At 40.8% G+C, this 27,671-nt stretch overlaps 1 protein-coding gene across 3 annotated transcripts in view; it reads left to right on the forward strand.

Annotated features, from left to right (window-relative positions):
• PDGFD (platelet derived growth factor D) overlaps positions 1 to 27,671 on the forward strand; it is a 144,386-nt gene that overhangs the window by 57,807 nt on the left and 58,908 nt on the right. For 2 of the 3 annotated variants that reach the window (XM_072850634.1, XM_072850633.1), the window contains exon 2: positions 26,591 to 26,795. In XM_072850634.1, the coding sequence (XP_072706735.1) occupies positions 26,591 to 26,795 (205 nt within the window). The remainder of the gene's footprint in view (positions 1 to 26,590; positions 26,796 to 27,671) is intronic. The other variant, XM_072850632.1, reaches the window with a different exon arrangement.

Genomic DNA, 27,671 nt, shown 5'->3' on the forward strand with positions numbered 1-27,671 from the left:
TTCATCGTTGTCTGCTGCAGCACTGGGGGTCTCTGGTTCACTCCCCACAGACTCCTGACTCCCGAGTCATAGTACCCAGAATACCCAAAATTGGCAGCATGAAGTTATAAATCACACTCCTGCCATTAAACCCAGCCAGTAGTGGTCACTAACAGCGGGGGTCTTCTTTTCTTGTGTGCCCCATTTGGGTCTGTTTCTGGCCTGTATAAGTGCTTAGTGACCTTATCTGCAGCTGGGTGTTCAAGGCTGAGGTAACTCTGATATACACCCCTGGAGAGAGATTTTAGATGAACTAGGCACTTTGTCTCATGAAATTGAAATGTATGCAGATGGTGTTTTTTCTTACATAAAGAGTGGTCACATGGTGTGGGGGCTGGCAATCACATTTATCATTATTAAAAGAGGGACAAAGACCCAAGGTTTGTTGTGGTCCCACAGCAGCACCAAATGGTGGCAGGGGAAAAAAAAAAATCAAGCCCTACTCTTTGCTCCTCTTAAGCTGTACTGTTTTGGGGAGGGTGTGGGTAAGGACAAGGAGAAAGAAATACCTGCAAAATCCAAGCGTGTGCTAATAGCTGAGAACAAGCAGTCAGACTTTCTGGTTTTCAAAAAAGAGGCAGAAACAACACATTGCTACAAAATCAGGTAAAATTGTCAGTGTTGTCAAGTCTTGCAGCCTGTAACAGCTGATGTCAGGTCTGTCGGAGGCACATGCTTGCTCTGTCATTTCAAGTGAGCCAAGGGGAAGAAAAAAAGGCAAAACATGTGGTCTTGTCCAGAAGAAAAAGAAGAATAGCGAATCTTTTTTTAATTTCCCCACGCTGCACAGTTAGGAGGGACCAAAGTACTCCCAAGCGGGTTTAGCTCTCTGCCTCTCACTAAAACTTAATACAAACCGTTTGCTTCAAGTCATGTATGAGAAGCCCCCGTTACTCCAGAACAGGTAGCGTATTGACTGCAGGGCAGGCAGACCAGGAGGCTGATCCCTTTTTCCTTAAATCTGATTTGCTCTCATTATGTGTTAAACAAGATGTTTATTTATGTTAAATTCCAATGTTAAATTCCAGTAGCTGGTTAAAACTTGTGGCAGGGGTCCCCGAGATCCTCAGCCCTCTTGGTGAGACCTGGTGCTGTCACGGTATCAGCCAAGGTACCCAACTGTGGCGAGGGGGACTGAAGTTAAGAAGTTACCACAGGTTGTTGGACCTTACCCAGGTGCGAGCAGGCCCTCAGTGGACTGGGGTGGGTGGTCCCCAGAGTCCCCAGAGAGGAGCCAGAGAAACCAACAGCCCTGTGCCCTTGCTTGCTGCCTCCTACTCCAAGGTGGGTATTACCATACCAAATGATGGGCATCCTAAAATGAGACAATTCAGCTGTTCCTGCCAGCAGATAAGTATCTTAATTAATCCTGAATCCACTGAACGTAAATGGAGTGTATGTGACAGGTTTAGTGAGACACCTTGCTTTCAGGCAGCTAAAGATGAAAGATGTGTCCCTCTTCAGCATGTTCACATCCCAGTCCTGAATTTGTTTAGGTCACATTTCCCAAAGAAAAAACAGTCTTATCCTCTGCCATCAATACAGTTGGGCATCTTCTTTGTCCTGAGTGCTGTGTGAATGAAAAAGAGGAGGTTACCCTGAGCAGATGGAGTCCAACGCAAGCAATGGCAGGCTAAATTTACAGGCTGTTGAGAGCAGCGCTGCAGAGAAGGGCTTGGGGGTACTGGTGGCTGAAAAATTGGGCGTGAGCCAGCAATGTGGTTTTGCATCTCAGAAAGCCACTCGTATCCTGGGCTGCATCAAAAGAAGCGTGGCCAGAAGGTCGAGGGAGGTGATTCTCCCCTTCTACTCCACTCTGGTGAGACCCCACCTGGAGTACTGCATACAGCTCTGGAGTCCTCAGCACAGGAAAGACATGGACCTGGTAGAGCGGGTCCAGAGGAGGGCCATGAAAATGGTCAGAAGGCTGGAACCCCTCTAGTGTGCAGAAAGGCTGAGAGAGTTGGGGTTGTTCAGCCTGGAGAAGAGAAGGCTCTGGGGAGACCTTATTGTGGCCTTTCAGTACCTGAAGGGGCCTACAAGAAAGCTGGAGAGGGACTTTTTACAAGGGCATGTAGTGATAAGACAAGGGGTAATGGCTTTAAACTGAAAGAGGGTAGATTTAGATTAGATATCGTGAAGAGATTCTTCACTGTGAGGGTGGTGAGGCACTGGAACAGATTGCCCAGAGAAGTTGTGGATGCCCCATCCCTGGAAGTGTTCAAGGTCAGGTTGAAGGGGGGATTCAGGGGGATTGGACTAGATGATCTTTGAAGATCCTTTCCAACACAAAACATTCTATGATTCTAAAACAAGTTAGCATAAAAAACAGTAGCTAGACTGACCTGGCCGTTGTAAAGTTTTCATAGTTATTATATGCAAGAGAGCATAAGGAAGTGTAAATGAGTCCTCAGGGGCTGATGGGGAGATGCCTCTTTGAAAGTTAGATATCAAACTAACTATGGTGGTCATAGACTGCAGGTCATAGCTCATTATGACTATAGTCATCAACAGTTTGATAGCATGTAAGGAATTATGACTGAGCCGTAATAAATTATACATGCTTTGGAAGTCAGGACAAGTACCTTATATTTGATATGGCAGAGCAGAGCGGGTCAGTAAGTGACGTATAGACGGGGTCATATGGTCAAAGGCATATGCCTTGGAAATTATTTCTGCAGGAGGCTTCAGGATGGATATGAATGGTGCACAAGCCCAGGTGATACAGGTAGAGATGACAGCTTAGGCTGCGTTTCAGCTGTACAGATGGCTGTGAAAGTCTGTGTCCTGTTATCCAGAAGGAATTGATATAGCTTATACATGGCATAACAAATATAGGACCTGGAGTGAGAAAATGCTTTCAACACTATAGGCCAGAAATATGGTAACAGGACCCCAGTAAATGAGATGGAAGGGACTACCCGTTTCTTTTTCTCCATATCAGTACATCTTTTGTCATAGATATCTAACTTTACTGGATACAGAGAAGCTCAGCATTTGTCAGCTATTAATTGAAATGAATTATCCCAGGTCTGGAGTATTCAGCAAAGCTTTGATGTCTCACTGCCTGACAGTGAGAGTTCCCAATAGCTGCTGTTCGGCTATGTGAAAAAGTATGCAAAGAAGTGTGTGAGCATTGTGACAAGGTCAGGTTTTGTGATTTACTCCGTTTTCTTCCTGTTTAGTATTGTGGAATATTTGTTTTCAGTCCTCAGAAATGTGGCACTTGTACAAGGTTTGTGGTTGTCACATAGGTAAGGAGCTTGGCACTCTGTTAGCTTGGCACACTGTCGACTCTGCAACTTACTCTTGAACAAGGGAAAGCGGGCAAACAAGGAATTTCAGACTTTTGCCCCTGAAAACCATAAGCATGGCCTTTTAAAATAAATTATTGTCGTATGTTTGGTTTTAAGGCACCTCTAAAGGACTTACATGAGTAATAAAACTTAAAGTCATTTTTATTAGAGTTTTGCCTTCAGAACAAAGCAAGGCTTCCATAAAGGTCGTATTTATTCCTGAAATCAGTAAACTGAATCCCCTTCTTTGGGGTATTTCTTACCCTGGAAAATTTTTTTCTTGTGTTGTAGCTCTGAATAACTCTTTTAAAGGTGCTCTTTTTTTGCCAGCTATAGTATATCAGTGCTCCCTGACCTGAAGCCAACATACTGCTCAGTTCCATTATGGACTCTTGTTTGCTTTGTGTGCGGATGGACACGTGTGTGCAGGACCGTGCATTTCCACTGAGACCGCTTTGTCAGATTAGTGTCCTGACCTGGGTTCTGCACCTCAGGACCCACAGCAAACCAAATGAGTCATGAGTGGCAGAGTGCTGTCATCCCTTGGTCCATCGCAGGGCTGGCAGAGGTATGCACAGCCCTTGCACAGGGCGCAAGCTACAATTACAGTATAGCCCATTACTTTGTTTTTGACAACGAAATGCACACAACCTTGTCTCTGCTAGGACAGGTGATTCTGAGAGAGGAGGGAGTGAATTTTGCATATATTATTCATGCTTGTTAGAAAACAAAGAGAATACAGTGACACGTGTGTTCTTCCGGGCATTTAGGTCCATATGTAGCTTCAGAGAGATGAGTGGTTGCACCAAGTGCTGTTGAGGGACTTCAGATCCCTTTTGCAAAAGGCAGGAACTCTCTTCACTTCAGTCTCTGCCTGAGGATAGATGAAGCCCTATGAATAGCTGCCTCTCAAGGTCAAAAATGCTGCTTATTGAATAGGAACTTCTGAAAACATCTATGTAAAATAAAAATATTTTCTGTGCTGTATTTCTGATTAAGTATGATCTCAATGTCTTCAGAATCTCAAGGAGTAGCTGCTGGGTCCCATAGCAGTTTTCTCTGACTCACTTTATAAAGCCAAGGTACTGCTGCAAATGAAAAATCCTGCAAGGTCCCTGGAATTCTTTTATAGGGTAACAGGAAACTATCATCTCCCCTATAATTGAACTGTACATATCTGTGTTCTAAATTGGAAATTTTTGCTTTATTTATTTAAAATGGAAGGTTTGGAGAAAAAAAAACCCAAAACCAAAAACCAAAAACACAAACAACCCCCCCCAAACCTTAAAACATTGCTGTTTTAAGACATTTACAATGTTGCCACCAGACTGGTAGTTAGATTATTCGTTCTCACCCGCCTTTCTTTACCTAATATTGCAATTACCTTGTTATGTTAAGTTGACCCTTCCATTTTTCTAAATGTCCGTTCCATGTGAAGGGTACGTTAAAAGTACCTATGACAGAAAGATTAGATGATATTGTGTTAGCAACTGTTTCTTCTATACATGTTGACCTTTTCCATGAACTGAATGAGCATCGACAAACATGAGCCTTCCAATGCTTAAGATTCAGAGTGGGATAAATTGATATAATTGCTCATCTATTTTTCTGCTTTTTCGGTATGCGTGTACTTTCAAAGCAGGGTGTGGGAAATGTGGTTGGGATCCATAATGAATGGTGGCAAGTAATGCTCATCATATCTGTCAAACACATAAATATGCTGTCACCCTGGATGAAGCTGAAAGAAAGATGTTGACCACTTTGCTATATAATAGTTTCTGGGAAAAGACAGGGTTAGAAATTAATGCAGCTGGGAACTGCTTTCTCCGCATTCTTTTTCCATTCAGTATTTTGCCAATTTGAAAGATTGTGGGTTTAAATACCATGTACAGTCCCTGACATCTGGTTACATCCTATTCAGCCAACAAGAGCTACTAGTCCTTCTCAGAATGCAGCATTTGGAGAATTAAATTCATGCCTGAATTTAGTGGAGAAAAAATGCCATTACTTTTATTATGGCATTTTAATTAGTTTTGCTTATTATCCCTAGAGGCATCTAGAAGAAATCTGATTCATGAACATATACTCCATATTGCCACTGGAGTCAAGCTGGGAGACATCTCTGTGTTTAGTTATTAATATTTCCCTGTAAGTAGCCAAAGTGCCATACCTCTTTCCCATACATAGGTACTGGTTACCACAAATATATGTGTATACACACATGTACATATACATATACACATTTTATCAGTTATCTCCTGATCTCTGATCTTCACATTTAAGGTTTAGAAAAGGCAATTTTGGCATCATCTGGTTCCCACAGATCTCCCCGATGCCTCTTATTAAGACACCCTGTCTGAAACCGAGAGTGGGGCTGGCCTTGGAAAATTATCGCCATGAACTCTTGTCCTGGCTGAAGGTCAGGTGCTTGCTGTTCATGTTAGGTTATTCTACCCATTTTGCCACTGTCTTACTGCATGATCTTGAACAGGTCACTTAAATGCTGCAGCCATAACATCTTTGGGAGCTATTTGCTGCTGGTCTATGGGACGCTACCAAATACTGTGGAGTAAGGTTTGTAAGGGGAAAGGCAGAGATAACAGAATATCTCAGTATAATTCAGCTCAGAAGTTGAGCAAGCAAGAGAGAGACAGTAGGAAACCAATCTTCATTTGTTCTGCTGTTCACAGAACCATTGTTTCTAACCTAATATATTTTGGCTTTGGGCTATAGCCTGTATCCTGCCGCAAGTTATAATGGATGTTCATGATGCTCCCTTCTGGTTTTATCATCTGTGAACTGTTTGTCTGACAATAACGTATTTGTTGATTTTTGGATACATATGAAGATCTATCCCTTATCCTCATTTTTCTTTTCCTTTTTCTTTTTTTTTTCTGACATTGTGAGTATGACCTGTTGATCATGGATTTAGACAATGATTTGGGTTTTATGTGATTAGGTTATTGATTAATTTATTTATTAGGTAGCTAACTGCTGCATGTTATCTCAAAACTGTTCTGAAAACACCTCTTCAGTGAGGTTTGAGAAGAGGGGATCCCCAACTTTGCTTCTTTTCCTCAAGCTATTTTATTCCATCTTCAGCCATGGACTTTCTGAATGAGAATAGGCCTGCATCCCCCCGAGACCTGTCTAGGTATTACTGTAGTGTGCATTAGCACCTTTAAGAACAACTAAAAGACAGGAGCAGTAAGTCTCATTTTCTGTCCATCCCTTATCCAGTTTCCTTTTCACAGTAGTATTCACCAGCTGTTGCATCAGTGATGCATATCAAACACAGGTAGACAATACTGGTCTAAATTGTGTTTGCTACTAGCTTGTTCTCTACAGAAATCCTTTCTCTCTGGGAAATTATTTATCTTAGTACTCCATAAAGCTGGTTGATTGTCACAAAAATCATTTTCAATCACAATTGTTAACTTTTATTTCTGGTAATTTAGTATTATGCAAAGGCTTTGCTGAAGCAAACCATGTGGGGGAGAGTGCGTTCGGGTTTGGATCTTGAGATCTTGGTTCCCTAGTCAGTTCTAACTCTCTTTCTCTAATGCAATTGCAATAGCTAGACATGGAAAAGATCATCAAAAGTGTTGCAGAAGAGCATGATTGTTATCAGAAAAATGCTCTGAACCATTTGAATTCAGTTGCAGAATGCAAATACTTGTGAGGCAATACGTTTTTCACATTTTGGTCATGGAGTTAACAAAACCAAAATAGCATTGCCCATGCTTTCTCCCTAGCAGGAATGAGTGCGTATTGCATAAACATTGCACCCTGAAGAGTAGCAAGTCCTTGCTCTTAGAGTGTGTGTAATGCTTACACAACATCAGTCATTTTTGATAATATGAGTTCTGTCCGCTGCTTCTCTTTTCTTTCGTTTCTTTGCTGTATTTAATGGTTGGTTTTTTTAAAAGAAAACTTGGAAGTTTTTTAAAGAAAAGCAGTTTCAGACATTAATATAAGTTTTTAGCAACCATCTTCTAGTGGTAAACCCTCCACAAAAATGGAAAAAATGGAAAAATACAAGTGATTGATGATTAATGCTGAAGTTATTTGTTCCTTTATGGGTTTGATGAAAAGGTCTATTGAAAACACAACTTTATAAATAATAATTGAATCTTTATATTCAAGTTCAGATGTCACTTAATAAGAAAAGCTTTACCATTTTTTCTCCTTCCCTTTCTCCAACTACTTTTGCACTGATTTTGCCATAAATACAGCCCCATTTTTCAGCCTTTTTCCTTCAAAGGAATCAAAGTTAAAAGCCGATTGCATCTGTACTGTTGCCACTGCTGGAATGTATTTTTTTTCAACATTTTAAGCATGTGCTGCTACCTCTGAATGGACACAGATTATTGAACAATAATAAGATAATGCAGAGAAATCTTTAATCTCTCAGTGTATTGAAAATACTAGCTTTCTTCTGCCTTTAAAGATTAATAGTTTTGCGGGGATATGTTCAACTCCTTTGATGTTTAAATATTAGATGCTACAGTTCTTTCAGACAACATTAAACAGAAGTGATATTTCAGTTCAAATCTTGATGGTTGGCAAAATTCTCACTAATATGTATGCCAGCAGAAGCGACCTTGTGCACCTTTGCCTGATTCTCACACTAAAACACTGGGTTCAGAGAATATGAGGTGTATATTGCTTGCATTTTAAATGTGCTTCACAGTCAAGGTTTTGGTTTTGTATTTGATTTTTTATTGGCATTGTTTTTTGATTCTATCAAAACCCCGAGGGACTTCTGCATTGACTTCAGTAGCATTTCAACTGGGCTCATAGGAGTCTGAAAAACACAGTTACTTTGCCAAGGAGTTGTTTTCCTTGATCTGTTTGGCCAAACATTGATTTTGCTCCCCCATGTGCTCTGAATGCAATTTGGAATTAATGTCTGCTTTTATTACACAGCAGCTTTTAAGGCAGGGAGCAGTGTCATGTCTTTCCTAAGCATCTTTACAGAACAGCAGCATCACAGCTGCTAGAAGAGCTTTGCAATCTATGTGTGTTAATTACTGCTAGGAAGTGCTCGGAATAAAGTAGGTATGATTCTATTTATAGGTTTCCTTAAAAAATGGGGTCCAGCCCCGACGTCTCATTTGCATGCAGGAAGGAAGCCCGTTGTTTAAATCACGAGTGTTTTGGCCCTTCTCCATTTTCCTCAAGGTGTTCACTTCCAGGACACCAACTCTGGTCCCAGTTTTCTGGGGAGTGTATTTCATCTGCCCTTCCTGCACTCCCAAGTCCCTCATAAGGAGTGAGGCCTCGAAAAATCCCCTTCTAAACCTCACCAATGGGACTCAGCCACAAAGAAGAGAGGACTGATGAAAATACTTTGTGCCCAAAGGCGTTTTGATTTATTAAGCCAATTCACCTAGTCCAATTAAAAAATTTTACCTTTTCTTGCAAACTTTCTTTTCTACCCTCAGACCACATGGTGCTTTTCTACTGGCAAACACTAGACATGTAATTAGTAATGAATGTGAGTGTGCAGTGACTGTTGCTTTTTATATATTCTCCTATCACTTATCATTGTTGCAGTGATCTGTTTTTTGTGCTCCTTCTCCGTTTCTTTTCCTGTCCTGCCTCTTGTCATCACGGCAGCTTTTGCAGAAGGGTTTTGCATAACCATATGGTGCCTAGCTCAGGAAAGCCTTGAACCCTGAGGACTACAAGTCGCTGCCATAATACATTTTAAGAGCAACAGCCATGTTATAAAGAGACATCTTGCCACTGAAGGTGTCCCCAGGCAGTTGCGGCATGCTCCGTTGCCAACCCCAGAGGAAGACTTCCAAGAAGCTGTGTGCATGTATGTCCTAGATGTTACACTGCACAGCAGAAACCGGCACCAGGGTTTTTTTCTGAGCATTGTGTATCTATGGTTAAGTTAAGTTAGGTGCAAAAACCTTGTGTAGACCTTTATATGTTCAAAGAGGGGAGCAAATTGAGAAATGTGTTGCCTATCATTGTGACCAATGATATACAAACAGTCTGGTGGTTTTCTTTGTGTGTTTGTGGAAGGAGGGGAGGGAAGGGAAGGATGGCTCACACAGCAGATGATGTGATTGATCAACATGTTAACTAGCATAGCAAAATCCCATCTGTTTATTCGGTTTACATCTTTCCCAACCATGAAAAAGGGATGGGGAGAAAAGAAACACGGAAGCAAAATCCAGTATGAATGAAAAATTGGAGCCCAGTCCTGTTACTAATGAAACTAATGCAGCTTCAAGGAGAATAAGATCATGTCCAAAGAGAGAGGCTACATGAACATCCACAAATACCATCCGCCCCTAATTCTGCTTGGCAAGAACAGTGGGGGCTTTTCTCTCCAGATTTCTATTTTTTGTTTGGAATGTGCTTAAGCTGCTGGGTGTCTTCTGTAATAATCAATTCCCTTTTTAATGACAAGCAGGATCTAGAATAAAGGATATTATAACAAGGGAGCCTTTCATAATAACTAATTGTAACTTGATTGTGGTTTCAGTCTTTTTAGTTTCTGTCTGCTTGGTTTCTTTTATTCATGCTGGCAATGGCAGTGAGGGGGATAATAAAACATTTTGAGATCCAGGCCTATTCTGATAATTGTATTACTTCCTGCGAAAATATGAAGACACTTAAAAAATACTTGTGCCATGAGCAGATTCTGTGAAATAACAGCGCCCTGTCTGCCTCACTTCTTTCTGTAGTTTCTACGAAAGAAGAAGCTGAAGTAGCTTTAATTCTGAATGAAGCAATGTTTATGGTTTCTTTAATCACTATTTACTTTCAGTATGAGAGCTTTTTCAAGTAATGGGAGTAAAACATATTCTTCCATCAATCAGTCTAAACATTAAGAAAGCTATGTAGAAAACTATTATAATTTAATCATGGATGTGCTCATTTAGGGGAAAAAAAAATCACCAGAGGCATGCATGCAGAAATGTCTTAGCTGTGTATGCAGATTCTCAAAAAATGGCTGTGAATATATAATTCTGCATGCACAGAAATTCAAGATATCAACATTTTGACTTCTATCACAGTATGCAGTGCTCCATGGCATGCCTGATGAAAAGCTGTTGTAATCTGACAGAATACCTGTTAACTCTTACAAACACAGGATCAGGAGTAATTTGTACCCAGCCAGTCTGTGTTTGGGACCTCCTGGATGTGGAGTGTGGCAGAACGTGGAGGTTAAAGCCCTGCAGAAGGTGCGGTGCTCCCAGGCACCTAAGAAGAGAGGCAGAAGTTTTATGGAATGTGCTGGTGGAGTTCAGAAGTACAATTCTGCCGGAGTTGTAGTACAAATATGATGCCCAAGTGGTATTTTTGGATCTAGCCATCATTTGAGGTACAAAGAATATGAGTAATGACAAATGTATTGATTCTCCTGATAAAGCAATCCAGTGTCCAGTCCCTCTGAATTGTAAATTTTGTCTGAATCCCAAGATAATTTAGATTCCCTTGGTAATATCTATTCAATACGTAGCCTCCTAGGACTACAGTCTGTTTCCCATTATATTTGTCAATACCTGCCATAACAGAGCCTTGGTCTTAGTCTGCTGGAAGTTACTGTATATTAACAATATAGCTGCTACTATGATGATGCTAATAATTTATAGCTCTAACATGTCTCTTGTCTTTTCTGGCAGCCAAGAAAACTCCCTTCTCTTATCTGCCACTGTTGAATTTGGAGAGTAATACTACCTTTAATGTCCTTCCACTAACCTTAGATATTTATGGTAACATCAGATGCTTTGACAGTTTTTGCCTCTTGCTCCTTTAGTTTCTGAGAGGAAATAGAGTTCTGCATGCTTCCTCATAATCAGCTGTGCATTATGTTCTGGTAGAAAGTCATTCTCTGCAAACTTTTTTCCTCTCTAATAGTTGGTCCAGCTTGTGAGTTCTTGTCTTTTTGGGGGAGAAAAAAATGAATCCCTACAGCCATACTGTACATTCTCAACTAAGAAAATAAATTCCCAGTTTTTTAATTTCTCTTTTCATTGTTCATCTTGTTCCAAGCCTGCAGTTGGCTTGACTTTTTGTCCTTTAATATTCCTTTTAACAAAGTGCTGTTGCCAATGTGCTTTTTTGGAACCAGCTCATCCAAACTTTTTTTTTTTTTTTTTGAGCTGACTCCTTCTGTCCTTGGATTTCTTGACTAATTGTTATAGTACACAAAGACTGATAATTCTGCATCTTGACATAAACAGCAACCTGTATTTGGAGAATGTGAAGAACTCGGCACATATCTAATTGATTCATAGGCTTTTAATGACTAGTTGGCATTTCTTTCAGGACTTAATTCTTAAAAGCAGTCTTTTTATGGCCATATGGAAATATTTCAGATGATTCAAGGAGGGGAGAAAAAAACCCGAAAGTCAAATACCATGCCCAGGAATCTGCTATTGACAAAATTTTAGGTGAATTTTGAATTAAGGGCCTGAAACTCTCTACGTGTTTATGTCAATAACACAATGTTAAAGGGATTACATTAGTTTTAAAAAATTCACAAATGGTATAGCATCTGAGTAATTTTATAAATGGTAAACGATACATTTTAATGTCAAATGCTTACTTCAACATCTGTGTTCTAGCTCTGCGTGCAGTAGTGGAAATTTTGCTCAAAAGGTGTGACCAGTAAAGGAAAAAATGTAACAGGAATTAGATTGCCTGGGTGAAGGCATTGATCATTGCATTCTGGTAAAAGGCTGAGTGTTTTCCTTTGCTCTCTGGTAACGGCAGGGAGCTCAGAGGTCTTGCTGCTGCTGACTGAAGAGCAGCTGGCTTCACTGTGCACTTGCTGCTCAGCCCTAGCTCTGGGACCGTAAATCAGACCAGCTCCATTTTATTCATCTGAACAATACTGATTTGCACCGGTTGATGAGCTGATGTTCTTGAGTCATACGAGAGTCCCCAGTGCAGGTGGTGAGACTTTCAAGGATGCCTTACTAACACTAGCAAATTATAACTTCACTATAAATGTGAAAAGTAGTGAATGAAATTCACAAATTTGTCTAAATTCAGCCATTAGTTTTATGTCCAGAAGATAATTCAGAAATGACAAAAAAAAAAAATTGGCATATTGTCTTTTAATATTTGTTTAGAAATGCATGAAAAGAAATTGTTTTCCTTTGGATCAAACAAATCATCTCATGTTAATATAAATAGGAGTCTTCCCCTCCCCAATTCAACTTGTGAATGAAAAACATCCATTATTTCTTCAACTAATTACTAGGTTGGAGAGGCACACTTTGAATGTTCCCTGATATCACTATAAGCTCATTTAGTTCAATTTCTCATGAGTTCAGTGTATCACTGCTCTGGCTATTTACTGCTCCTGCTCTTTCTCAGATTCTTCATCCTGCTCTTACAGTTTTCTCTTCCCCCTTTCATCTGCTGCTCTGGTCATATCCTCAGCTGCTGTAAATAGCTGTGATCACTATAAGGATGCTGCTGATTTACACAAGCAAATGATCTGGTTCCAGGTTGTCTTAGTGCTTTATGAAAACAGATTTGGTGAGTGAGCTTCGTTTGTAAATGTCTGATCTGAGTTTATTAGCATCCTAATATGCCTCAGACAAGTGTTTTTTAAGGGTGTTTTCATTTTGTTTCTTAGGAGAATTTTATGGTTATTCTTTCTTTATTACTTAAATGCTGCATTGAAGAAACAAATTGTCCATTGAGATGGGTTTAGTGGAGCATTTGTTTCTTTCTTGACAGAATGGTTCTCTGCATCCATTAAAAAGTAGGAACAAAAAAGAAAGGCATTTTACTTAAAGCTTTATGTATGAAATAACCAAGTAAATGTGTATATGGGTAGACTTGAATTGGCAGGTGGGGGATTATCAGTCCCTTAATTAAAGCAAATGAATCAGGAAGACTCACGGCTTTTACCTTGCAGCTGTGTATCGGATGAACCCTTGGCAGGCTGCGACCTGCCGGTCTGCTGGGATCTCAGGTTTTCCTATTGCTTTTTGGGAACACCACCACCTTCTGCCAGTGCGTGCCAGCGCTGACCCTGCTGCACCTAGGCACAGAGGGAGGGAGGACCACCTTCTCCTTGCCAAATATTTTCTGCACAAATCTTCGTAATGTTTGCTCATGTAAGTGTGGATTTGAAAAGTATGTACAGACCTGTAATTTGGAGAGGGAGCGTGGATGCAGGCAGCCCATGCCACAGCACGCTCCATCCCATCCGTAGCCCACGATGCTCTCAGGGAGCACAGCGAGGATGACAGCTCCGAAATGCTGCCCCACATCTTGTGCACTGACAGGGCAAGGACTCAGTTGGCAAATCTGGTGTGTGGGAAGGAGGTGGGGTGAAACGTCTCTGTGCAATTGCCCCAGTGCTCCTGCAGCTTCCCTGAGCCGGCATCTGTTCCCCTCCCCTGCTGCCGTAGACGAGTCCAGTATCTCACTGGTCCCTGCAGCTGCCCAGTTTCAGCTGTGTGCAGAGAGGAGAAATGGCTGAGCATGGAGCGAATCAGTGTTTGTAACAGCTCATGAGGTTTACGATGTAGGAAGTTTGGTTTAGTAACAAATCAGAAGTGAAGGTTTGAGAAAGATGGAACTGTTGTGAGATGAGGAGCACCATGGGAATGCAAAAAAAAATAACCACTTTAAATGAAGTAAATCAATACAGAGGCCAGCATCTGGTAGGACAGTAGTGCAGGGCTGTCTAAATAAAGCACTACTTACACTACTCACAACTGATTTTAGTAACACACTGTGCAGCTGTTATTTACCAAATATGTCCGTTCTTTAATTATAGTTTATACTAGAAGATATTCAAGGTCATAGTTGTGGTATTTTCTTAATTACAGTCTAATCTATAAAGAAACCCAGAACATTTCACCCTAGGGAACCCAAAAATGGTTGTTGCCATTCCATCTTATTGAGTACTCTTGAGTGTCTGCTGTCAAGTAGGACTTCTGAAATCTCTAAATCAAGAAAGGTTTAAAACTTTATCCTTTGATGGACTATTCTTCCATGGTTTCCATGGAAAAGACTGAGATAAACTCAGCAGGCATGACTGAAGCAGGTTGGAAGCACAAACAAACAACAAAAAAAGGTCTCTGGAATTCTTTCCAACAAATAGAAATCAGAAAAATACAGTTTTGACACCAAATTTGTCATCAATCCTGTTTTCATATCCGTTCTGCCAAGCTAATTTTTTGCTTCTCTTTCTTGTGTCAAACACGTGAACTTTAACATTTTTCCTCTTTTGGGCAAGTTTCAACCTGGCAAGAGTGAAGTGGCTTGTAACTGTTATTTTCTGAGCTTTAAGTGCAATAAGGGAACATTTATTATTCCTCATTTTTTTCTGGAAACTGACCAAAGCATAGTTTTAGGCAGTACTATGGTGAATTTATTTTTCTTTTCTTGGTGCCATACCTGGTAATATCTGGCTCAAGGCTGCTGAAGCTAATAAAAAAACCCTGGCATTGTATATTCTGTTCTTGTTATGAGCAGGACTTGTTATGAGATGGACTGATGCTAAATTTTTTGTCTTACTGGACTGTAATCCTAGATGCCATGAAGATATGCAGAACTAACTGAGTAAAAGTCACTTGTTTAGGTAGTGCCAAGGTAGCCTTCTGCATTTCAAACATTAGTGTGGAAAAACGTTTTCCTAGGAAATGGTGCAGTATGTGCCTGTCTGCATTCAATAGCCCTGATACACGGTGTTCACAAAATGGAATGATGTGAGAGTACTGTGTTTATTGGACTTTCTCACCCTTTTTATCTCAGTCACATAAGCCTCTTATCAGGCTCCTCTCCGGCCAAGCAGCTGCTCGGAGCTGTGTTAAATAGTCAACATGCAGCTGTGCCTTTCTAGTGGACAGGACCTCAGCGCGTGACGTTCACCTAGATGTGCAACATCAATACCAGCACAGAGCTGGGGTGAGACAGCAGTGAAATAGTCCCCTTTGACTTCTGCAGCCAACACAGATGGAGGGTGGACCTTCTCACCATAGGGCTGCCCAGAGGCTGCAAGCCTTGGTGGCCTGGCATTGGTCTCCACCTGCTGGGTCCCACATGCTCCCAGGGACCTACTCCAGTCATGCCTGAGCCAAGCGTCTAAGTCCTGTCTAGTGTCCAGCCACATGCATACCACCATTGTGTGCTGCTCTGCTTTTTTGGTATGCAATCTAGGTCAACAGGAATAAGGCACAACCTGAGATTTCTCCCTTAAATCTTGTGCCCTGACATCTACAAGCATGTCTCCACAGCATTAGGCTTTCAGCAAGGTAGAGGCAAGCTGAGTTTGGTCGGTTCACTGTGCTTCTCTGGAAGCTTTAAGGTGAGGGAGTGCTAGTAGTGTCTGCTGGTTAATGTTACGTCGTCTCATGTGTCTTCTGAAAGCTGGAGGAGTGAAATGTGCTGCTTCATGTTCCTGCTGGCAAGATCTGGAGCCAAAGCTGGCTGAATTCATCATTGTAACTGCTCAGTTCTTCTTCTGTCAAATGTTTCACTGAATCCGCAGTCAAAGGACAACTTTGAAGTTTGGCTTTACCTCCAGTGTGATTACACTGGGGACTCCAGTTTTCCGTTTAGAAGTGAGAGTTCATTGAAGGCCCATGAAAGTGAAGGATTATTTAATTACTTCTTGATTTGCCAACAGTATACTCAGTCCTGTTCAGAACATAAAGATATATAATGTCTGTTCCCCATGGAGTCTTAGCAGAGTCCTGAATATCATTTCCTCCAAACAGGTTTCAATGTGTTTTCATCTGTTTATGCAGTATCTGTTGTGGCTCTAACTTAACAAACTTAATAATAGGGAAACATATTATGAAAGGTTTGAGAACATCTGCAGCAGAAGGTCCCAGTTCTGCTCTGATCACATGTTTTTCAGCTGAAATTGTGTGAGGTGAAATATATTTAATGGGTGAAATGGACAGAAAACCTTTCTCTCAGGAAGAAAACCTCCATGCACTTTTTCCTTTTATTGTAAACTAATTTGCTAGAAAAGGAGGAAGTAACCTGCTAATTTATTTTTATTATTTTTATTATTTGTACTTTTCCCATCCCACTTAAGGAACTTGTGGGTAAAGAAAAAAACTTGGTTTTCTAAGGGCATTGCCCAATGAGGGCTTTGGAGTAGAAATCTGGAAATATATATTTAATTCTTTGTCCCATCACTGGTTTGCTGAATGATCTATATAATGTTTCTCTAGTTCTTCCATCCTTTATCTTGTAAACTGTAAAATTTTCAGAGGAGAGGTTATTTCTTGCTTTGTTTCCATAGTGCACACCACAATGTTGATCAGAATCTCCAACTGCCACAAAATTAACAATGAACATGCTAGGTTCGTGTAGACAGAGAGCAAAATCAATGAGACATCCACTGTTAAACAGAGAACTGTAATGCAATAGTCTTCTGACCTTGGAATTGCCTTTACCTGTGTGTGTCTTTACACTGCTTTATTTTTTTTTTTAAATTGACGTTACATTACACTTTACATTGCCCCTCCAGTGTTGGGCACTACAATGAGGAAACAGTAAGAGAACAGTTTTGCACTAGATGGTGCAGTTCATGCAGTAAGTATCACTAAATAACTGGTAAATTCCACAGCTGGAACTAAAAATGACGTGATTCTCATTACTGACATCCTTACCCGCACTGCAGAGCTGTGACCAGCCAGTCATGCAAAGCCCTGTACCGCTGGGGCTGAGTGCAGGCGGGTGGCTGCAGCAGGGACTGCATGGGGCAGCCGTACGACTGGAGCCTGAATGGTGGCTTAGCTCCGCAACATCTTAGGCTCTTGTTTTTTTTGTCAAACACCCCCACACAGCCTAGAAGGAATGTTTCCAATCACTTCCTCTTGGTAACCAGCCAAACAGCTGGTTTTCCAGAAAGGACTTGGGAAGCTGGGATGTGTAAAATTGAGCCTTTGGACCCAACTCCATTTCCAATTTTGGTTTTGGCTTACAGTGATCAGGATGTGGCTGTGCTGGTGTGAGAGATTGTTGCTGCACATGGCACAGCAGCTCCTGAGCTTGTGGGCTGTGCTGATGTACACCAGCATCATCCTCCCAGGCACTGGTCCCTATATATTGGCAGTGAATGAGCTCTCCTGCTCTTTCACCACATGTAGTTTCGTTCTATGGTGCAGGACTAAGGAAATCTCTAGATGATCCTTTGGTGCAAGATCATAACAATGAAAGAAGGCCACAGCCAAGAATTTTATGAATGTGCCTGGAAACTTTGTTAAATTGCAGTATCTATCCACATGACAGCTCTGCAGCATTCTGATGCCAAACCTCCAGAGAAAATCCTAAGCACTTACAGGAAAGAACCTCTGCACTTAAAGTACTCAGTACTTTCAGTATGTACAACTTAAATTGCTTTTCAGACTGGGGAAATGTTGTTTCTCAACACAGGGGTTTTATCTAAATGGTGGAAAGCTGTCCGTGTGGCCCTACTTGTGTTCTGCCTCTATGCTGGGAAAAGACCTCAGTGTATACTGCCCTCTTTGCCCCAGTGCTGTGGTTTCCAGCAGAAGAAAACTGATGCATGGGGTCAAAAAGGGAGCTGTGGTGTGCTCTGGTCTAAACTGTCAGAGACCCAGGACAGCATGCCTTGGAGTAGAAAGTAGAAAAGCTGCTGGATCTTTACTTTGTGGCTAAGTCTTGGGTTCTCATCCCTGCTCCAAAAACTGCTTCTGCATTTTACCTCTAACCATTTCTTGGAAAATGGACAACCCATTTTTGAAGCAGCATCCAGAACCCATCTGTCCCTTGAGAGGAGACAGAAGTGGTCTGAATTCTCTCAAACAAATAGAAGAATCACAACACAGGCTCCTATTTCCTTGGAAGAGATTTAGCTCTTAGGCTACTACAGAAAAAGGAAAGGACTACTGACAATCATATTTTAATACAGTGAGATCTGCTTATGGTTTTGGTTTTTTTTTTAAAGATCTAGGTAACTTTAAGGTACTTAGGTCTTTAACGCACCTGCCTTAAAGGGACTGAAATATTCCCACAAGCTTTTATCTTTGTGCAATCGGTTGATATACGGACCTTAAGAAACTAAACGCATGCCCATGGCAAACTCAGTCCAAGAAAATGATGTCTGCTAGAATACTATTGCCAGACTTTCATTATAAGAAGCGACCTTTCACTCCCTTCCAGAGATTTTGGATCTTCAGTGCTGACACAGAGGGTAAGGAAACTCACGTTACAAGAGAAAATTGCCTTGATTTGTCTTTTGAAACAGCTTCTCCTTTTACTGCCTAATGTTCTAACATACGACCTTCCACTCCATAATTGCTTGTCTATCTGCTACAATATGTTTTAACATGAGAAGCCTTTCCCCCTTTGACTGGATTTTCTCTTTCCTTTTATCGACATTTTTCTTTCTTTAAGGAAATTCCACATCTTGCTGAGTCTTAGGTGACTGAAACAGTTTCTAAAACAATGTCTTAAAACAAATTCTCTTTTAAGACTTGAGCCATGCCAGACTTCTGAGGCAAAAAGTCCTTGCTTGATCATAAAAATTTGAAAAATAATGCAGGGAAAATGAAAAAGGAGTATATTTTCATTGCACCAGGAGGATTTGAAGAAAGCTTCTCACAAGGTCTGCTTACTTGAAGCCACTGACTAAACAGGAAAATTTGGAGTGCGTAAGTCCACAATGCGCTAGTTCTTTGCAAAACAATGTGAGCCAAAGTCTGGTGTTGATATTCATGCTTAATAGCAATTGTGTCTATAATTGGCATCATCTTGTCCGAGGCACCACACAAGTTTGTTATGTACCAGCCTTCTCATGGAGGTGTCGGCACTCACTGCAAACTTCTGCTTCAGTTATCAGGTTTCCCTTAAGCTCTTTGCAGCACCAGGAGAGTCATATCCCTCTTTATTTTTTCTCACGGCTTCTCAAGGTTTTATGTATTTTTATTCTGATGATCATGAGGTTATTTGCATTAGTCTTACTCCACATCATTAGAGCTACACATTCTTGATATACACATTTTCCTTTTTCATACTTCATTATGGAATCCCAAGAGAAAAATACATTCAGTTTGCTGTTGGTTTAAGAGTTCAACAGAGATGCATTGCAACACTACCACCCATGAAAGAACTAGCAGTTAACAAAGTTTTTTATATGTTGGCCTAACATATGTTACTTTTCTGTAGACACTTTTGCTTTAATATAAGACATTCAGCATGTTCTTTCATATAGAACAAAATCTCTATCAAGAAGTCAAATAAAGGCAAGTAATACAAGTCACTGCAAAAAGCAAACATCATGGAGTTAGATATCCCCATAAAAATAAGTAAGGAATTGCTTTGTCAGTATTCATCTGTGGAAGTCTGAGCAAGGCACCCACTAAAGGGGACAAAGGAGAGTCACAGCCTTCATCCCACCAAAATGCAGTCCAGCCTGTTCTTCATTTCGGGACTGTTTCTTTATTACCGCGTTCAAAATGCAGTTATGGTGAACATTCCACAGTACAAATAATATTATTAAATGCGAATAAAATAATGCTTGTTATGGTGAGAAGCATTTTAACAGGCTGTCTCTATGCATTATATGCCTGGACTTCCTTATCAATTGCCCACTTAATATTCTCATAAGTGGTCTTTGCTGAGGTCCTGTTCAACCGTAGATTGACTATATAATGCCAAGACTCGTGGGGTTGCTCTGCACAGAAGCACCCGCAGATTACTAAGCATTCTGTTATAAAATGGATGATGGCTCTGAACTGAATTTTAGATGGCTAGGGTTTTTTCATTCTCTGATACCTTCTGTACTGGTATTCTGCACTGGCTAATTTTGCTTCTTTCAACTACAGCTCAATTTTTCATTGCTTTGATATATCCTATATAGATATAAAACATATTATTCTAGCAAAGATCTCTACACAGCTCAGGTATTCAGAGGGAGCTGAGGGAGTGCACGTGAGGTCTGAATTTGGCTGAACATGCACACAGCATCTTTTGATATTGATTCAGTGACAGAACGGGTCATGCTTTGGATTTGAACTCTGATGATGCCTGGAGTATCTTTCATGCTCCTGAAAAAAAGAAAGGGCCTGTTGATAAGAGAAGGAGCAGGTACCTGGAGCTGCTGCTTTGAAGTTCAGTGGCAAGCCAACCAAACTGCAAGTCTTTCATCAAGTCCAGTGGGGTTTGGGTCCACTTCTTAATTGCTCGCTTGCTGGGTGACAAGTAACACATAGGGTGGTGTTAAAATGCTGCTCTCTTATTTGGGTTTTGATCCAGCAAACTCCTTAAGTACGAGCTTAACTAGAAGTTAGTTTGTAGTCTCCTTGAAATAAACGAGACTATTGAAGTTGTATAAAGCTGAAAGCAACCTGAATTAATGCTTTGGACTGGATCCACTGGCCCAATATACTCTTACATAGGCATCCTTACACTAGAATTACTGTTTTCTCAGCTTAGTGCCTCCAGAAGAGACAATTTACAATCTTTAGCCTGGCCAGGGTTTCATTACTGGCAATTCCTGTTTCATTACTGGCAATCCCAACCCTTTCCCTCCCTTGGTCTGCCTTCTTGGAGAACTGCTGGTGAATTGTGGTGGGAGCAGAGCTGACCTAGGCATGTTAGGCTTCTTTCCTTAAAAGGGCAGAGATTTCTAAGACAACTACTACCATATAGTATTATTTTCTTCATTAGAGAGCAGAAATGTGATGTTGTGGTCACTGACTAGGATTCATTTTATTGTTTATATTCACTTAAAAAAAAAAAAAATATTAACAAGGTAAATGACCTTACAGTTTTATATCTTCCCAACAAGCTGTGACCAGCTATGGTATACACTATTTTAACCATGAACTCTGTCATCTTTTCCTTTGATTTACACAGAACCTTATGGATAACAAATAAAGTTTCTCCTTATTGCAAGAGGGTGGGGGAATAAAAAAAAGCCAATGAATATCTGAACAGGCTGCCATAAATACAGCTTGCTTGGCATGCCTGTCCCCGAGATGAACTGATTTGTGGCCTGGATTCAAAAATGTTTTACTGTTCTTTGCTTCTCACTCTGTGGGTTCAGCTATTTAGATCGGGCTAATTTTCAACTGAAGGAACTGAAGAGCTATTATTCTCCCTGAAGGTTATCTCATTTGTTTAAAAACTGGTGGCAAACCATTGACTGCTGTATTTGTTTCAAAGAGAGCAGCCGTGGGGGAGGAGGGTTATATCTGGAAAACTCCCACGTGTAAACTCCCAAGGTCCTTTCCTGAAATAACAAATAGTTTCACGAGTGGTAAAATGAACTTCACGTGGTTTCCAGCAACTCTCTCCTCAGCTGTAGCAGAGGATGAGCTCATCAGGTTACACTCCATGGGATTTAAGAGGGTATATTTCTTGTCATAAAACATGTCAGAATGTGGTATCTTTTCAGCCTCTACCACTGTATCAAAGTTGTTGAGGTTGGCCAACCACTTCTGCAAGGGGAAGACAGAAGCAAACCTATACACAGGATAACACCTTAGGAAGTGAGGCTAAAATTCCAGAAACCTTAGAAAAGTGGAACTAAATATTCCATAGTATTGGTTAGGTCCTTAGACAAGGTTATTCTCTGAATTATTCTTCTTTCTGAAAGAATTGACGCTTATGGACTCTTCTTGCTCAATGGATATCCAAGAACAGATGTCAGATTAGCTATTAGCAAGCAGTAATTGCCTTTAGGGTTTTTTTATTATTATTTATTTTAGTGAAGAAATTTGTTGCCTGTTGAATGACAATAGTAAAAGCGAACTTCTTTCAGTAGTAGGTATGTCATGACTGAGAGTAGCTTTAACAAGAATGTGCTGATACATTGCTAAAGCTTGCAAGGAAACACAGGCATCCAGAGCAAACGCAGGGTGAAATGTGTGTTTCTGAATCTTGCTGCTCATGCAGCATGGCATTAGGAGAACATGCCCTAGCTGGAAAGGAGAAGCATTGGATGTGCTGGGCACCCACGGTGGGGAAAGTCTTGAGACAAGCACAATTTTCTGAGTATTGAGCTGAACTTCCCAGTTCCCAGTTTGACACTCAGCTGCCCTCCATGCAGGGGGAGGAAGGCAAGCACTTCTGAAAATGCAGCTGCTTTGAGCACTTAAATGGGAGCTGCTCTAATGTGGACAGCTGGACTATCATGTATACCATTATGCTTAAAATTAGTGGTTGGGAAAGAATTAAGAGGAAAAGAAAACAGAGATTAGTTCAGATAAATAAAATGTAGAGCAAGCTGCTTCCCAGTCAGTTCAGACTCTCTGCAGGGAATTGCCTCTCTGCGAAGGATGTCTCCCAGCTTCCTTCCCACTCATCTTCCTTTTGAGATAGCTTCCCTCCCCTAGTGCAAGGATGTCTTCGTAGCTCCTGCCATCTAGAATATCTTCCTTCTGTGTATTGGTTAAATGGCCTTTTTGCCTTATGACTTAACACCTACTTTTATTCATTGTGAAATGATTTTATATGCTTTTTAGTAATTGTGACAGGCAGTGTATTACCCACTGTCATATTTTGTTTACTCCCATAAAGCATTATGGAATACAATTAGTATGTGACATTCAGGACACTGTATAATACTGCATTGTATTGCATTGCAACATGGGACAGTTCAGTGTCTTGAAAGAGGCACTGCCTTTTCCTTTGCCTACATCTTTTCTCAAGTTTTTTTTTTCCCTGACTTTCCCCTTGGCCAGTGTCTGGTTTCCACGAGTTCCCCCAGTGTATCTGATGAGGACAATGCTTGTCTGCTTGGAAAGGTCTTGTCATTTTAGTCTGACATCATAGTTGCTACAAGAAGTACAGGAGTTGCTCACATCTCCTCAAGCTGTTTTCCTCCAGAAACTGAGTTTGGGTTGACTGTGTTCCCATGTCTATCTAAACCAGTTAACTCTGCAAAATCCCACTGAAAGTCCCCTTAGAAAACTGTAGTGCTTTTGGTTCCAGTCTGGGCTACACCACTTCAGGTTGTAATTTAGTGCATGGGGAGAGAGGTAAGAGGGAATCAAGCTGTTTCAGAGCTCCTGAAGAGTCTCTCCAGTGTCAGGTGAGGCTCTGAGTGGCTTTGCATTTCATCCCATGTGAGTTATAGAAAAAGTATTTATGGCCATTGTCATCAAACATACTTTCTTGCTTTGTGGAAAAGGCTTATCTCCATATTGTAATATTTTTATATCCCCTATTTTACTATACTGAGCATTGTCTCCCCATGCTTCTCTCCAGTCTTTCCTCTATAATGACTTTATAATTACTGCATTTACCATGATAGAAATAACAAGTCACTGTGCTTTGATTTTTAAGCTTTTTAACATCTGTGGCTTTATTTCTCCATTTACCTGTTCGACTTGGATACTGCGGAGCTGCGCCAGCCATTACATTTCAGCACTGATCTTGGTCAGCTGTGATTGACTTGCTGGCAGAGCACCCCAGTCGGTGGGATTCAGAGTTTAAGTTAAATGAAAAGCCGTGACAGAGCCTATCTTCTTGGGGTATAAGAACACTAGTAACATACTTTCTCAGCTGGTGTGCTGAGTAAAGTGCACAGTTTTTTTGTTTGGGGGTATATATATGAGCACATTTAAAAGATACTGTCCCTAGCACTCTAATCTCAGCAGCTGACAACTCCAGAGTAAAGCTTGTACTAGGACTGTCTGGGAAGAGGGAACCTTTCCCTCAGAAGCATGAACCACATTGAACACACAGTGAAATGCGTGCTGATAGTGGGAAAATGGCAAAAGTTTGCTGTCCAAGAAAGAAGAACAAAGTACTCTCAGGCATAGGATGAGTTCTGCTGTGTTTTACTGCAGTAACTTTTGTTCTGACTTAGGGAATGGTTGTTTCATTCAAAAGTGCAGAATTTGCTTTCATCAAAACTGTTTTATTTTTATCCCTTTTTTTGGACATTTTGGACATAGTCCTGTGAAATATCTTGTCCTCTTGGGTATACTGGGTGTTTTCAGAGTCCAAAGGTCCTCAGCATTTCAGTAGAAACTCAGTAGTGTTGGCTGGACATTTTGTTTCATTCCAGATTAGGGGAACAAAAATCAGAGGTGTCTTTATTTTTTTTTTCCCAGGAAAAAAAAAAATAATTCCAGTAAAATAGAAAACAGACTTGAGTGTAGATGTTTCTGATGAAAATTGCAACAAAACTGATAGGTGGGTGGTCTTTATTTTCACTGAATTGTCACTTTTCCAATGCAAATTGTTTGGTCAAAAGAGAACAAAACAAAACAAAACTGGCTAGGTCTGCACTTTGTGAGCTACGGAGTCAGGGCTGTATTTGCTTAGAAAGGGTGGCTCAGGGTGGGAGAACATTTCATCTTGAATGAAAGGATCTTAAAAAGATGTCACAAATAGATCTTTGGAGATAGTTTTTACAGGAAACCCAGACTTTTATCTTCTAAGTTTCAAGTTGTTTGGAAGCTAGAATTATTACCCTGTCAGAAGGGTACAATGAACTGTTGACACATAACCACGCTTTGCTGACAGCTATGTGCAGGGAGGTATTTACAGCCAGGAACCAGTTAAAAGCAACCTGAAAAATAGATGTACTTACCATGAAGTTTGTACCATTTCTCTGGGTTCCTGTTTTCCATAAGCATTTATGAAACAAATATACTTCCTTTATATAAAAAGCTTAGAAAGCTTCAGTCAAGCATTACATTTTATTTTAAGAGACAAAACTTTGTTTACTGTGTGTGACAGATGGCTGTGACTGGTTGCTTACTTTGGTTTTGTATTTCCAACATTCATAGAGTGGCTTGGTGGGAGAAATTTTCCCCCTCTTTGCTCTTCCTCAGTAGCCAAATTCAGGAGAAGGCACCAGTTTTATATGTCTGTTGTTTGTAGTGGAACTGGAGGTTGACCTGACATTCAGCAGAGTACTGGGAGCGATGTTCAGTTTAAGATTAGGACACAGAGTTTAGGTGTTTACATGAAAGCAAGTGTCCAAGTTCCCTTAGTAAGTACAAATTTGGTCAATGCAGTTGGGTGACTGACTCAGGAACCTGTCTGGGTGTAGCTCGCACTGGCTATGTTGAGAAGGGGCTCAGCTTGCCCATGTGCAGGTGGCTCTGTGAGACAGCACAGCTTCCATGGGACTTTTGCTGGGGGCTGCTGGATCTCCCTGTCCTCATGGAGGTCAGGCAGGAAACCATACTGTGTCTTAAATGGTGTTAGAAATCTCGCTGTGAGTAACTGAACTGAACACTAGATCCCCACACACGACGTGGGGAACACAGATAGCTGTCTCACGGGTGGAGGCTCAGATCTGAGTGTCTTAACTGGGAACTGAACCATGCCATGACCTACGTGTTGCCTTGGAGCCTTCTGATCCTCGAAATTTCATGACACTAAAGTTGTCAATGCACAAAGAAATAGTTGTTTGCAGTTCTTTGATGCTGGGAGCCAAATTCCAGTATCAGTAACAGCTGGACAATGCAAGTGCATAGTGCAACTGAGAAGACATTTTGACTTCTAGAGAGCTGGGTCTTGCCACAGTTCCTGTTATCCTTGGAGCCAGGGATTTACAGCAGCTGAGGCTTTACCTCAGTATAAGTAAACTTTAGGAACAATTGAGTATTTGCTCAGGCAGAAGTTGTGGAATTTTAATTAAGTAAAGACTTGGCTATTTGTCTTGAAGTTACTCAATAAGATGGTTGGTGGGACAGTTTCTGACTTCAGTTACATTGGTGTAAGCATGGAGTAGCCATTTGTGTTAATGATCCATTGACAGCAAATGATTCACACCATATAAATAAAATCAAAATGTGACCTAACACATGCTTCTGGGACAAAATACTTAAGCACAATAAACAAACTTAGACTCACTTGCACGCACTTTCCTGCAGCCTTTTATTGCTGCTTTTGTTCAGAGGACATCTCTCCTCAGAGCACCAAATTTGGGAAGCAGGGCTGTTTACCTTTTTACTTCACTCTGTCTCACTTCATTGTTCTCAAGCTTGCAGCTGTTATTAAAGTTTAAATTCTGTTTTAAAACCAAAATGGTGAGAAGGAAATTATATAATCGATATCAATGTAAAAGTAATGATATATTTATCATAAAATAAAGAGTCTATATAGTTGAGTATTGTTGTTCTTATTGTTTATAGGGGGTTGGATTAAGAGAAAATACACTGTACTTCCTATTTAATAATAACTGCTCCTAGACCCAACTTTTTATAGACTTTAAATGCAAATAATTTGTGCTATGTTATAAACTGTTGTGTTTTTTGCCTTCCTGTAACTGGAACAACATACTAATTTCTACAAGTTGTGACTACTAACAGAGAGCAATCACCTCACAGACTTGTACCGAAAAGAAGAGACCATCAGCGTGGCAGGGAACGGCTGCATCCACAGTCCTCGCTTCCCCAGCAGTTACCCCAGGAACCTCTTGCTGACGTGGCGGCTCCACTCCCCGGAGAGCACCAGGATCCAGCTGGCTTTTGATAATCAGTTTGGACTGGAGGAGCCTGAAAATGATATCTGCAGGTGAGTGGCGAGTGGAAGTTTGCAAAGGGCTCCTTAATACCACCTTCGAGCTTAAGGATGTGGCCACTGGCATGAGACTGCAAACCAAAACCTGGGTTTCTCTGGCTGGGTCTAGGATGGCCCTGCTTGGAGGACAGACCTCCAAGGGTGCCTTCCAGCCCAAACTGGTCTTTGAGTTTATAAATAAACTGAGCTGTCCTGGACTTGAAGCAGTTTTGGCAGGTTTTAGTCCTTCTATAAGATTTTAAGCACAAGGCACTTGTATGCTCAAATCCAGCTACCTAACAACTCAGGCACTTCTTTAATAGGATTTTGTCCTGTCGCCTCTGTCATGTTTCAGCCTGGCAAAAACCATCTTTTTCAGTAGGTGGAAGGCTCTGGGAAGTGTGAGTAAGTAGGTATGTGTTTATATTGGGGCTTGAGTGACAGATAAAAATGCATTGAAAAATATAACTATGTTCTTCAGATTATTTGTTTGTCTTTATTGTTACTCTTCACTGGTACAGTTTCTTTTAAAACCTTTAAATATAGGTCCATAAACACCAGTGTACTCTGCATACTGATATATCTAATACTCTACTATAGCCCAGTTGCTTTGGTTTCCCCTTTTAAGCAGAAGTGACCATAAGCTCCGTTGATCTGGCTGATCAACCCAGGTCGATAAACTGCTTTGCATTAGCAGAGCACAGAGGTGAATCTTGCCAACATTCACTAAAACAGTATAAATCCATGGAGTTTTTTGTTTATATTTCTTTTATTCAGCTATCTGTTCTGTGGGAGAGAGCAGGCTCAGGATTCCTGTGCACTCCAAAAGGCAGATTGCTCTGATGCTCCTTACATAAAACGCTCAAGTCTCAGCTTCCAGCTCTCTGCCTG

This window comes from Ciconia boyciana, chromosome 1 (genome assembly GCF_034638445.1).
Source record: "Ciconia boyciana chromosome 1, ASM3463844v1, whole genome shotgun sequence".
Classification (NCBI taxonomy): domain Eukaryota; kingdom Metazoa; phylum Chordata; class Aves; order Ciconiiformes; family Ciconiidae; genus Ciconia; species Ciconia boyciana.